Source organism: Ornithodoros turicata, chromosome 1 (genome assembly GCF_037126465.1).
Source record: "Ornithodoros turicata isolate Travis chromosome 1, ASM3712646v1, whole genome shotgun sequence".
Lineage (NCBI taxonomy): Eukaryota > Metazoa > Arthropoda > Arachnida > Ixodida > Argasidae > Ornithodoros > Ornithodoros turicata.
In genome coordinates, this window is record NC_088201.1 from 165206448 (window position 1) to 165220268 (window position 13821).

Sequence of the window (13821 nt, forward strand, 5' to 3'; positions counted from 1 at the left end):
CTTTGTTATACCTTTGCTATACCCTGTTCCTGGGATTCAGTTTATACCTTGAGGTATTTAAGTTATGCCTTGTGAAGGGTATTCATTTTGCACCCACGGGTCTACATTTTTATACCTTTGCTATACCCTGTTCCTGGGATTAAATCTATACCTTGAAGTATTGAAGTTATACCTCATGTATGGTGTATACTTTGCACCCCAAGGTCTGAATTTTCATACCTTGCTGGAGGGATAAATTATTATACCTCACCTGGTGGTATAATTTTTATCCCTTTTGGGGGATGAGCCACAGGACAAGCCATTTATACCTTTAAAGGTATAAATTTGGCTGAGAGTGTGGCCGCCATTTGCAGACCAACTAAGTCAGCGAGGAGTACATCACCTGCCTCGCTGCCCAACTTCACGCTTCCTTCGGTCAGGGTGTCAGCCGACAGCCTCCCACACTGCGCTTGTTTCAAGTAGTGGTCCCTCGCAGGTGGTGACCACCAGTTGTGCTTATTTCCGAACGCGTCGTACGTGCTGCCGTTCAAGTCGTACCCGTACATGATCTCTCGTCCGGCTAGCGCTCCTAACCCACCGTAGTTGAACGACGCCGGACCGTCTCGTATAAAGAGCGTCGGTCGAAGAGCGGGTGCCAAAGCTACTAACCGATTGCTGTGAACCACGTAGAATACTTTTGATTCATACACAGGAAACACAGCCCCGGTGTTGATGGCGCTCATTTTCTTTGCTTGGAGCGCTTTAGCCCCTCGCAGCCAAGCGTCAAAGAATGGCTCCCGTTCCTCCGGTGTGTATCCTTCGTAATACGCATCTAGTTGCTGGACGTCGATGAGACCCTTTGGGTACGCTGAATAGAACTCCATGGCCTTCAACTTTGCGATGGCGGCTGCTTTCGGTTCGTCATCGAGCGAGCTGGAGTTGATGAGCGATGCGATGTAGGCGTCTCTGACGTTGAGCACAATGCCCTCCGCTGCTTGGATAGCGTCTTCAGTGATCACTTTAGAAAGGTAGGACGCAGAGAACACCACCGGCATTACTTCCGAAACTCGTGCAGAGCACAGGTCTCGAGGCGATCGCGACGGCGATAGAGTCGCCAAGAGAGACGGACTAACATACACGCCGTATTCTCTTAGCAAAACCCACGCTATGAGGATTTTCATTTCAACGTCATCAAAACGGCTACGCAAAGTTTTGATAAATTTAGTGGCTTTTGGATCGACGAACACCACGTCCTTCTCGTGGACATATTGTTTTCCGAGATTTATCAGTACAACCGGCCAGCCATCTGGAAGTTGTCCTACTGTCGTCTCCTGGTATGACGGCCTATCTGAGTCCGTAAGAGGTACATTCCAGGCGATATTAGAAGCATCTTCCTCCGCCTGATCAATATCTCTCGCGAACATACCGGCTCTGATGCCTAACGACGTCTGGTCGTACGTGCCTTTGAAGTACGCCTTGTAGCACTCGTGATATACATTCCGTGCCTGTCTGCGATTCTTCTTCCTCTTGGCGTACCACTCCAGCTCTCTGCTGCTGTGCGATATCTGCATGGTTCTACCCTTTCTCCGGTCGAGGTTGTTTCCAACGGCGATGGATACGAAGACGGGGATGTTGTACTCCATTCCCAAGCGTACTCGAAGGGATCGAAAGTCGGGGGCGGAAGGTCCAGACTGACGTGCATGTCGTCCATCATGTTGGAGAGCACATACCTGGAATCCTGGTTGTCCGATGAGAAGAGACGCATGCACGATCTGAACAAAGTGGCGGCTTTCTCAATGGCAGACAGTTGACGACCCTCGGCGGCCGGGGGCACGAACAGAAGAGCTATGGCGTAACTCAAGATACTGTTGCGTCCACCTGTGAAGGCGTCTGGAATATGTTCGTTGTATCTGTCGCAGACGAAGGCGAAGAAGTCGTGGCAAGGATTCACGTTGAAACTCAGGGTAGTGGCTAGTGCCTCGGCCGCATGTTGACAGCTCTTCGTGTAGCACGGTTGGACGTGCAGGCGTTCTGAGGAGTTTTTTCGTTGCACGTCGTTGTAGTGTCCCTTGAAATATGCCAGCGATGTGACAACGATGGTTCCCGCCGTGACGCCAAGCACGGTGGCTCCAATCCAGCTTAAAGCCGCTGAAAGGGTTGACCATGCAAACTCCACAACAGGGCCGTCCGGGTTCTGTAAAGAGACAAACCCCATCAGCAAATACCAGCCTGCCTCAAGTGATAATCTTACACAAATGTGCAGCTTTGCTCGACTAGGTTTTTTCACCGCTCGATGCGAGTGTTCGTCCTTCTTCATCTTTCCCTACCAACTTTTCAAATGTAGCACGGGTCACAAGGTGCTCGTGATATTAAGGACCCGCAGAGAGTGCAAGGGAGGCATCGTTTCACGTTCGGGCTGTTAGAAAACCAAAACCTTGGACGCTCGTATTTACGATGATATGATTTCGTTGATCGAGCTTTTCCTAAGTACTTAAAAGGCACTATAGTGCATACATTTTCACGTTTTTGCTCTTCCTCTCAAGAAGCCTGACAATGAGGAGAGGCTTCTCATTGGTCCCCTCCACAGGGGTGGCATCCAATGCATTGCTCCGTAGACGAAAGCGTGCTGGGCGAACGCAAAGCATCCTGGACAGGTCCTGGTCGTACGTCACAGCAAACGTCAAGGCACACGTGACCTTAAAGATGGCGGCGCCCGCGATCGGCGGCCAAACCGTTTGTAAACAATGCGGTTGTTGTTTCTGGACGACGTTTTGGATGTTTTTCGATCACGGTAATTATTTTTACCCGATAATCTCACAATAAAACGCACAGTTTTACACGTAAAGCCTCGTATTGTTGACAACTTCCAAAGATGTGATGGCGACCGCGCGTTAAGAGTTACCGAGCCGATGCGATGTACTTAAACTAAGGTGAAATGGGCTACCATGTTGCGGAAGAAGCACCACATAGTTTACGCTGGCAAAATACGGTCATCTCTTGGTGTTATGACGGCGAAAATATGTCGGTAAGCGGCAAAACGACATGTAAACAAAGTCACATGACCTCAAAATGACGTTTTCTATGACGTGCGACCAGGACAAGATGGCAGTTTTGCCAAAAGCACCCGCTTGAGGGTAGTTACAACAATGGCGGGTTTGTGTCACCCCTGTGGTCCCCTCAGACGATTTCGCGCGATGATTGGACAAACCGGTAGAGGAGACCAAATAGAACCCGCGCATCATTGTCGGCCTCCTTCTAATGGGGACAGACAAGGAATCCTCGTTTGAGGAATCCCGTTCCTTTTGCGTGTGAGTGAAGGTAACAGCATCGGCTGTACCATAGCAATGAACCTGCTGTAGGTGGCGCTGGGGAGCTGGTGGTTTTAGCTGGCTAGACTGGTTAGTAGGTTTAGTTAAGGTTAGTCCATGTTGTGTCACTGCCTTTCCCTTGGAGTGTGCACGGGGCTCGGTCCCCAGCGTCCCCCCACCTCGTGCACACTCTTTGCGTTGACGTCATTTGTCTTATCCCCCGTCTCTGCATAAAAATGTGTTTTTAGTAGAAGTATGAATAGCTTGCGGGTATGTTATATTCGTACTGAACTTAAAAATAAATATTGCTTTATAAATATCGCTCATTTAGGTTTATTCGCGATAAAGAATTCAAATGACGTTCGTATGTGTGCAATTATCTGACTTCAGGGTTTGTTACTTCGATAAAAATTCGTAAGTTCTCTTTCATACTGCGAGGAGAAATGTTCGGACTTTACTGCCCTTTTCTGAGATTTACTGGTTTTCTGTTTCCGAAATGGCACCCATGACGACCTAGGGTAGGTTCAGGAAGTCCAACTCGACCGGAAGACAGCTATCGAAGACAGCTACCCCTTCTGGTACCCTCAGTAGACACCTTTTAGAGAAAAATCTGCGACCAAAGCGGGTCATTTGTTGCAGTAATTAACAGGTTTCTGTTTACATATTTTTGTCGCGGCTTGTAGCGGTGAAGCGCAAAAGGACGCTCTTCCCTCTCATGTTCACCAATTTTTTCGCGGCAACAAGCCGCGAAAAAATATGTAAACCGAAACCAATTAATTACTTGACAAATGACCCGCTTGGGTGGCAGATTTTTCTCTAAAAGGTGTCCACTCAAAATCCCAAAAGAGGTAGCACCCATTTTAAAGTCGACGGCGCCCTGCTTTAGAAGCTATGTTTTTTTCCCAAAACGCATTTGAATTTGTTTAAATAATGAGCACCTCCCACCCATTCAGACGGTGCGCAGCCTGTAGGTGGTACCGGACATATACTTGTAAACAAGAAAGTTCTTCTCGAATTATTTATCCCGGAGATATAACCGAGACACCCGGTATAAGCACACCGCAGTCAGCGGCGAATATAAACACGCTACTCAAATATTTCAATCCTGCGGAAGTTTCTGCCCCAAAATGCTTACTTGGACCATTGAGGTCCCTGCAGAAGGCATCACAACAGGCGATGGTTCTTGAACGGGAATTCTCACGTCGTTGCATCAAGTCTTTCGCAGACAATTATGCGCAGAAGGAAAGCGAAAAGAATGAGTGAAACAGCTACTGCGCGCCCCGTAAATTCTTCTTCTTCTTCTTCCACCACTAGGTACAGTGGCCACAAGCCACATTACCCTTGCAATATGTACACGCCTTTTGTATCCATAAATATGATAATGCCCGAGTTAGAGAGCGATGACGTGGTACTAATATAATTTCTGCCAGGATCTGTGCCTTCCGGTGTGGTGACGTACGTGTCAACTTCACCCAGATAAAAAGACCCGCTTAAGCCTCCTCTCACTTCTTCGAACGTAGACTTTTTGACGTAAACAAGTCGCCCCTGGTGGTTTCCCAACGTGTTGAGCATCGTATCGACACTGGCACCACACGGACACTGAGACAACGAGTGTACCAAGTTTCGCCTGCGGAACGACGTGTCATCGAAGAGGAGGTATAGGACATGCTCCCTCGGAACATCACCAGGCCATCTGCAAGTCCGTAGCCCTCTCCTGTTGTTTTGGTAAAGAAAGAAACGATGGTACCGTACGACTTTGTGTCAACTATCGAAGGTTAAACAGAGTTACACGGAAAGAGAATATCCGACGCCGCGTATCGACGACGCGGTCGTTTGCCTACACGGTGCGAGCTGTTTCTCTTAGCTGGACTATGGTGGGCTAGCTGGACCTCAGGTCGGGCTACTGGTAGATTCCGACCGCTGACGACATCGACAAAACCGCGTTCACGACACCTGAAGGCCTCTATCAGCTACCTGTCATGCATTTCGGATTATGGAATGTCCCCGATATACCCTTGAAAGCATGATTGATTCCGTATTGCGCCGATTAGGCTGGAACATCTGCCTATGTTATCTTGACGACAGTATCGAACATTGAAGATCATTGCTTCAGCCAGACTCCAACTAGTAATCTGAAGAAATGCCATTTGGAGTATCGGTAGACGAAGGTGCTTGGCCACCTGGTGTCCCGGTGTAATTTCTGCAGATCCAGACAAAGTCCACACGCTTTCAGCTTTCCCAGTGCCAATGCACACCAAAGGGCTACGCAGCTTCCTGGGAACTTGCTCGTGCCCTGCGCTGGGGACTCGACACCACTTGCAGTGGATCTTGACCACTCTGTGTACCTTGCGTAGGGAGTTCCTCTACTCTGAAATTCCATCAGGAAATCGCGCAGCACATCATGATATTCCTCGACAGAAGACCCTGAAGGGGGAAGACCCAGAAGAACACTGTATTGGGACACCGTCACCAGCATCTGCCCACCGGGATTATGTCGTCAACCCTACACCGCGATCCAACAGCAGGACATACCCAAAAGGATACGCAAACCGCCAGTCGCAACAGGAACAAAGGACATCTTTGTTCGTTTCCGCTTAGAAGTCCTCCCCAAGAAGCAGTGCCTGAAGGGTAAAGGCTTCTTCGTGCCCTTGGATGCAAGGTGTGAGGTATGCGGTGAAGTCGAAAATATTCGCCATTATTCCACGAATACAAGAATGAGTGCTTTTCTGGAGTGATTTGTGGGCCTCGTTGCATGTAATGTACGAGAGCCTGAAGTCTCTGAATTTCGCAGCCTCCAAGCATATCGAGGTGCTTAGTATTATAGGGATGCCTGGACTTCATGCTCTGTAGAATGCATGAACGGCCCGTGTTGAACGCGACGTCAGGACCAAGTCCTACTTGACAACGAAGCTTTTGTGGACATTATCATTAATCGTCCGTCCGCCGTCCATTCTGGCTGACCTTTCTTGTGCAAATATATAGACTCCCTCCCCCCCACATTAATCGGAAGCAAGAAGCTCTGTGAAGAAGAACAATGGCAAGAATTAGCTCAGGTTATCACCTGCCTTGTTGGCGCGACATTCGGTCGCATCCTCAAACGATACAGGAAGCGCTCGGAACAGGGTCTTTGTACACTCGGGTTGTTTTAAATACGAATGTACACGAGGAGTATGTACTATGTATTATGTGCATTATGTACTTGGATGTTTTATAATATGCAATCAAAAAGTCCAGCTGGCGAAAAAAAACAAAAGAGTGTAGTGATTATCACATGTGCTTCACACGCACAAGGTCCTCGGTTCGATCCCTGTGTGTGTGACCTGTGTGCTGTGTACCATGTATTTTTTTGTATCCTGTGTATTTGGATGCTGAGGCGTGCATCATTCATCATCCATCACTCGTTAGCACTGTACAGTAAAAGCTTATTTTAATGTTTGTAAATAAATGTTATTATGTTATGTTATTACCTGGTGGAAAAAAAGAAAGTTTCCGTGGTGTAGCCTCGATGACGCCCCCTTTGCTACTATTTAACACCACAGCAACGAATCACACGACTGGAAGCCCACTGAGTGGAGTAAAAAAGCCGGGAATGAAAACTTTCACTTAGACGCGTCAAATACACCAAACCATGGCTGTAACATCAATCACAGTGGCCACCTTAAACGTCAGAGGGATAAATTCACGGAAAAAAATAATATCACTTGAAACGATACCTTGAGTGCCATCCGAACATTGATGTTATTGCCATACAGGAAAGAAAGATAAGTACAGAAGAAGGCACTGTTGATCTAATAAACAAGTTGTTTGCCCAGCGGTATGATGTCGTCGTGAGTCATGCAGTGGGCCACTCAGCAGGAACTTTACAGTGTTTGAAGCAGAGATGCGATATGACACCGTTGCAGCATGTGGTCGACAAACAAGGAAGGGTAGCGAGGCTTGATGTGCTCATCGATAACGAATTGTGGCGTTTTATCAGTGTGTATGCTCCCAGCGAGGCGCAGGAAAGAATGGCGTTTTTCGAATCTCTGGAAGACAATGCAACAGGAGCCGATAACATATTGTTACTTGGGGACTTCAACTGTACCTTGAGAGATAAAGACAGGAGCAACGCCAAGCAGTCCCCTGACAGGAGTAAAGAAGCATTAGTAGCATCGATAACGAACAGTGGCATGACAGATGCATTCGATTATGCACGAATAGGTACTGAAACCTTTACGCACTTTCAAGGAAATGCGCATGCCAGATTGGACCGGGTGTATGTCACTGCTTCAAGCAAAAGGAAAGTTCATCAGTACAACGTTCATCCCGTATACTTCAGTGACCATTGTATGGTGGAAGTTACCCTAGGACAAGATAAAGCTATTAAAGCAAAAAAAGAATGGATGGGCCCTGTGGAAGTTAAATGTGAAGCTGTTAGAGGACGAGAAATTTCTGGAGGATGTGAAGAAGGAGATAAGGAGGTTATCTTCAAGCAAGGTCAGTAGAGTTACACTGTGGGAAGAATTTAAACAAAGAGTACGATACCTCGCTGTAGAAAGGAGCAGCGTGTTGGCGTATGCCGAAAGATGGCGTGAAGAGGACTTGAAGAAAAAAATGGACAGTGTAGTGAGGTTGGAGTGTGAAAATCCGGGAGCATTCTACAAGAAAATGGAAGATATCAAATACGAGCTTGAACAAATCAATCATTCAAAGTACGAAGGTGCAAAGGTTAGATCCAGATCTCTGCAATACCTGGCGGATGAGGTGCCTAGCAAAAGACAATTTCGTCATGAAGTAGAGCATGGAAAAAGAAAAGCAATACAGGAGATCATGCATGACAAAATAGTTAGGAATGAATCAGAGATCCGAAAGTGCCTCGAAGTATATTACAAAGATCTCATAGGGAAAGAGAAGAACCGGTAATGAGGGCTGCAAATCAAATAAACTTGGACTTGCCACGACTGACCAAAGAAGAACAGGAAATACTGGATCGCCCTTTGCAACTTGAGGAAATAAGAGAAGCCATTTCGTCCCTTGGCCGAAACAAGACGGCAGGACCAGACGGCCTAGGGGCTGAATTCTACCAGGTGTTCGCCGACCCCATTGCAACGCTGCTGTTACAAGTCTACGAAGAGTGAGAACGACAGGGATTCCCCGGTCCTTCAGACACTCGCATACGGTGCTTATACGTAAGCAAGTCCCTGAAGAGTCTACACCTTGGGTGACTGACTTGAGACGAATCGCATTGTGCAATGTCGATTATAAACTCTATGCGAAAGTATTGGCAGGTAGGCTGCAGAAAGCTATAGTGAGTCTTGTCGGAGAGCATCAGACATGTGCCGTGAAAGGTAGAAGCATTCAGACGAATATCCATGTGCTGCGGACTGTGCTGGATGTGTGCGCGAGAGAAGGAGATCAGGCAGCTGTGATGCAAGCTGACATGCCGAAGGCTTTCGACACGGTGAGCCCATGAATTTCTCTTTTCCGTCCCTCTTGTGATGAACTTTGGCAAGACATTTACACATCGCATTCGACTCTGTTATACAGAAGTGGCTACAAAGCTCGTTATAAATAACCAGTGTACGGGAGAAATCCCTCTACGCTCGTCTGTGCGACAAGGATGTCCATTGTCAGTTGTCACCCCTGTTGTTCGACCTATATCTGGAACCGCTGTGCCGAAATGTCATCAGTAACATGAATATTAGAGGGTTCCACCTAGGAAACAGTGAAGTCAAAGTTTTGGCGCACGCTGACGACTTAACCTTCGTAGTCGCTGACAAAGGAAGTGTTAAAGGCGTGATAGCTGAAATAGAAGATTTTTGCGAACTGTCGGGTGCTAGCCTCAACAAAGACAAGTCAATTGGGATTTGGGCAGGACAATGGGCGACAACGCCATCTCTGTATCAAGGTATGAGGTGGCAGTGCAAATCAAGCGTATACTTAGGCGTACCGCTGCAAGCGTCTGGGAACACCAGCATGCAGGATTTGGACTGAACTCTATCGCAAAGTACGGACTCAAGCAAACATCTGGAAGGGGAGGGACCTGTCGATTTTCCAGCGAGCCAGTGTGTGCAACGTGTTCTTGGTGGTAAAAATCGTTTACTGGCTACAAGTGCTGCGGTATTCAAGGACTAAAATGCAGCTCTTTCATCGTGTGTTCGCCGTTCTGGTATGGAAGTCCAACTGGGAAGCGATGCGTAGGAGTAACCTCTTCAGAAGTGTGCGCCAGGGTGGACTGGGGTTACAACATCTTTTTGTGAAAGAGTTAACTATGAGGCTTTTCTTCTTCCGGAAATGCCGGCACCCAGTGGTAAGGGAGATGTTACAGAGGTTGGAAAGGCACTTGCCAGACCTTGTTGTCAGCACTGTGAAACGTACTTTCGCCCTGTCCGGGGTCTATAAAGAAGTCGTAGAAAGTTTGCGCTTCTTACGGGCAAGGTTCTCAAGAGAATATATTTTCGAGGTTTCGAAAGCAAAGCGCAGGAGCGACCTTTGTGAGTGTCTTTTTCCTGTGACACTTTACAGACAAATTCCTGTCGAATGGAGAGGTACCAATATTTTGTACAGGGTTAAAAAAATAATGGTCAAACCGAAAGTCAAAACTTTCTTTTTCAAAGTGCATACAAATACCTTGCCCGTAAAGTATTGGCTGTATGCTAAAGGAATATTTGTCCCGTGGACCACAAACTGTAGATACTGTAAGGAACCGGAAACGTCTTCCTGTATTGTACAGAAGCGCAGTTCATGTGGGATGACTTGAGCATCGTAATTGGAAAGCGACTGCAGTTAAACCCGCACACCATGCGCTATCTGCCATTGCCAGAGAAGAAAGGATCGCCATATGACACGTTGTGCGTTGTAGCAATGTTCTGCTTGTTCCGCTTGTAGAAACGAAGAACCTGTGCAGCACCCATGGTATATCTCGCAGATGAATTGACACAAATGAAATTGTATGCTGGTGTAGTGTCATTCCAAGAAGGAGTGCACTCTTTTAGATGGCGCCTTTTAATGCCTTCATAAAAATTTTGTGATAATAAAATGTTTAAAAAAATCGTTTCCGTGGTGTAGTGGTTATCACGTGTGCTTCACACGCACAAGGTCCTTGCTTCACACGCACAAGGTCCTCGGTTCGATCCCGAGCGGAAACAGGTATCCACCCAGATAACACAAAACTTCCCAGGGACATCCCAATATAGTTCCAATGTCCCCTGTCCCGAAACGTCAGTCCCTGTAATAGCCTTCGGACGAAGTGTGTAGGATACGTTTCACAGTCGCGAAAAGGATCCAGGGTCGGAGCAGCACAGGACGTTAGCATCGAAATCGACACCATAAAGATATTCACAAGGCGCGCCCTGGTGAGAGAACGAAACGGCGACGTTTGAAGCAACGCCTATTAATTCCAGAAGTCGATTCAAAACGCAGTGTAACTTTTCAATTAAGCATTGTATTTCATCGTAACTGGCATAACAGTAAAATATATGCAACTGATAATGTCGAGCTGACATTTTTTACGCGTACGAGAATACCGCTGAATGACACAAGTCTCCATTAGGCGGGAAACTACGGGTAAACAGACGGTTCCTTTGTTCTCCGTTCGTTCGTTATGTAAGTCGTACACTATGGATATTGCAGAAGAAGGTAAGATACATCATATTTCAGTAGCTGTATAGCTTATATTTGTAACATATGAACCGCTAGCATTAATAGTTCTGCTTAGGCAGCTTTATCAATTCTGTCGTTAGAGGTTGTTGTCGGTGCTGCGCGCCGTTCTTTTGTGTTGGACTGTTGTAGGGGTGTGGTGTTCGTTGTGAATTGCAGCACTCACAGTGCCATCCGTCACCGCGCTGATGTCAAGAAACTGGACAAAATCTACCCTTCACAGACGTGTCTGGCAAAGTGTCGATGAAAGTTTAACACTATGTTTAGACTCTCACAGGGGGAACTCGGTTGAACCATCGCCGGCCCCCCAAATTCGCAGTTCTCAGTGTGAAATAGTTCAGCCGCTGTGTCATGTGCAGACAGCTAACGAGGCCCAACACTTTCTTGGCGCCGCAGCGTATGATCTCGGATCGAATGAGGGGGAAGCAGAACAGGTTCAACAAAATGTCTGGGGCACCTCACATCCAACGGAAAGAGATGCTCCATTTCTAGAAAATCCTGTCATCGTTGACGAGTCTTCCCAAAGTTCTGAGAGGAGCAATACGTTTGCTGAAGAACTCAAAGCATGGGCATTAAATTCCACGATAACTCATACCGACCTCACAGCACTGCTCAAGCTTCTAAAGAAACAACCATCTTTGCCCTTTTTACCTGCGTGTGCAAGAACGTTGCTCCAAACACCACGATATGCTGCTGGCGTTAAGGTAATGGGGGATGGCAAATACTGCCATTTTGGTTTGGCAACAGGGCTTCAGTATGAACTGCAAGGACTTCAAACTGTCCCTGATGTGATTTCTATCAATGTCAACGTTGATGGCCTGCCACTTTCCAAGAGCACAGCAGATCAGTTTTGGCCCATTTTATGTATTGTTACAAATTGTGGTCAAACTTCTCCTTTTCCTATTGGAGTGTATTACGGAAAATCAAAGAACGTGTGCCCGAACACGTTTCTTGAGCCATTTGTATCGGAACTTAAGGAGCTGTTGGAAAGTGGGGTTTCAGTAAATGGCACAACAGTGGCACTAAAACTATCAGCTGTGGTGTGTGATGCTCCTGCAAAAGCCTACATTCTTGGGATCAAAAGCCACAATGCTTATTTCAGTTGCTCAAAGTGTACAACTGAAGGTGTGTACCAGCAAGGCCGGATGTGCTTTCCAGAGCTTAATGCTGAGGTTATGACGGATGCAGTTTCGTAGTGGTGCGAATGAACATCATCACCATGTGAATGAGACAATTCTAAAGGAACTTCCTATAGATTTGATTAGACAAATCCCTCTCGATTTTATGCATTTGGTCTGCTTGGGTGTTGTGCGAAAGCTACTGACGTTGTGGTTCAAAGGCAACAGGGCCTATCGCTTAGGAAATAACACGAAAGACCAAATCTCTCTTTCTTTACTCAAACTGCAGCAGCATGTATGCTCAGACTTTTCCAGAAAGCCGAGAACTCTAACAGAAATGGACAGATGGAAGGCAACAGAATTTAGAATGCTGATATTATACACAGGCCCAGTTGTTTTTCAGTCCAGAGTTCCAAGCAATCTGCTGTCCAATTTTATGGTTCTCCATGCAGCTATAACCATTTTGTGCAGCCACAGACTGTCCCAGGTATATGCAGATTATGCAGAGAAGTTGCTTCTCCATTTTGTTGAAGTGTTTGCTGTGATCTATGGTAAGCACATGGTATCCCATAATATCCACGGTTTAATACATTTGACTGATGATGCCCGTGCACACGGCCCGTTAGACACATGGAGTGCCTTTCCTTTCGAAAACTTCATGCAAACCTTAAAATGTATACTACGGAAACCAGACAGGCCGCTGGAGCAACTATATAATCGGACTATGGAAAGGCGGAAACTACCAAAACAGTGTCAAAGCAGTCAGTCAGAAATACTGTGTTCTATGAACCACACGTCAGGTCCTCTGCCGTTGAACTGTAGTGGTGACCAATTCAAAAAAGTTGTTGTACCTAGCATGTTCACCCTGCGTACACACAAGCGAGATAACACCTGTTTGTTGCACGATGGCAGAATCATCTGCATTGAGAACTTTGTGCGCCTTTCGGACACTAATGATGTGCTTGTTATTGGGAGGCAGTTTTTGAACACTGGTGATCTCTATACTCATCCGTGCCGTTCTTCACTGTTCGGCATATACACATCTCGCTCGCTTTCTGCTCTGTGTTCCTGGCCATTAGCTGATGTTCGTCAGAAATGTATCCGGTTACCATTCCGAAACCAATATGCCATCTTCCCCCTTGTTCATTCTGTGCAATGATGTAGCCAAGTTGATGTGTGTGTGTGTGTTTGTGAGTGCATTTGATCAAGTAAAGTGACTGTGAATGTGCCTAGAGTTGGACCAATTAGTTACCAGTGGTCTGCATCCGATCAAAGGTGCGCCTTCAGTGGGACTACGTCATGTTACCACACACAATTATGAACTGATATATCGGTATGTCACATAGGTTCACCCAAATATTGGATCGTAAAGTTTCCAGAAGAACAAAATTCTATTGCCATCGTACATGCTACCTGGATGCAGAATGGCAAATGTGCTTGGCCTAATGAGAAGGACCCAAGACGTCTGCAGCAAATAACTATGAAAGGCCTGAAGCCACAGAGCAGCTGGTTGACGTATGACTGCACTCGGGTTTTTGCTTTTGGTATGATACCATAAGTGTATTCAGTTGTCTAGTATTTGTTGATTGCATCCTATATTTCTCAGACACATATGATGCCGCAAGAAGAAAGCTGGCACAAGCAGAGGATACGTCAGACCTGTGTAGCGAGAACGAATTAGGTAGAGGGAAAAGAAAGAAAAAGCGCAAAGTACAGAGTGAAGAGGAGGTAGAAGACAACCAATTGCCTGCATTTTACCCAGATGAACTGAGCAACAG

At 46.6% G+C, this 13821-nt stretch overlaps 2 protein-coding genes, 1 long non-coding RNA gene and 1 other non-coding gene across 4 annotated transcripts; 2 read left to right on the forward strand and 2 right to left on the reverse strand.

Moving 5' to 3' along the window:
• Window positions 1-302: 302 nt before the first annotated feature.
• LOC135388774 (endothelin-converting enzyme-like 1) lies at window positions 303-1403 on the reverse strand. Its single transcript, XM_064618569.1, has one exon. It carries the CDS (start codon window positions 1401-1403, stop codon window positions 303-305), a length of 1101 nt encoding a protein of 366 aa, XP_064474639.1.
• On the reverse strand, window positions 1316-4546 carry LOC135372480 (membrane metallo-endopeptidase-like 1). The gene is made up of 2 exons (XM_064606089.1): window positions 4423-4546; window positions 1316-2173 (listed from the first exon to the last, which is right to left on the reverse strand). The coding sequence occupies exons 1-2, from the start codon at window positions 4450-4452 to the stop codon at window positions 1418-1420; spliced, it is 786 nt and encodes a 261-aa protein (XP_064462159.1). The 5' UTR covers window positions 4453-4546; the 3' UTR covers window positions 1316-1417.
• A 5773-nt stretch (window positions 4547-10319) lies between these two features.
• Trnav-cac (transfer RNA valine (anticodon CAC)) lies at window positions 10320-10414 on the forward strand. The gene is made up of 2 exons: window positions 10320-10356; window positions 10379-10414. It is a non-coding gene; the product is annotated as a tRNA-Val (tRNA).
• A 401-nt stretch (window positions 10415-10815) lies between these two features.
• Window positions 10816-13821, forward strand: LOC135372493 (uncharacterized). The gene is made up of 3 exons (XR_010416005.1): window positions 10816-10904; window positions 13390-13587; window positions 13650-13821. It is a non-coding gene; the product is annotated as an uncharacterized LOC135372493 (long non-coding RNA).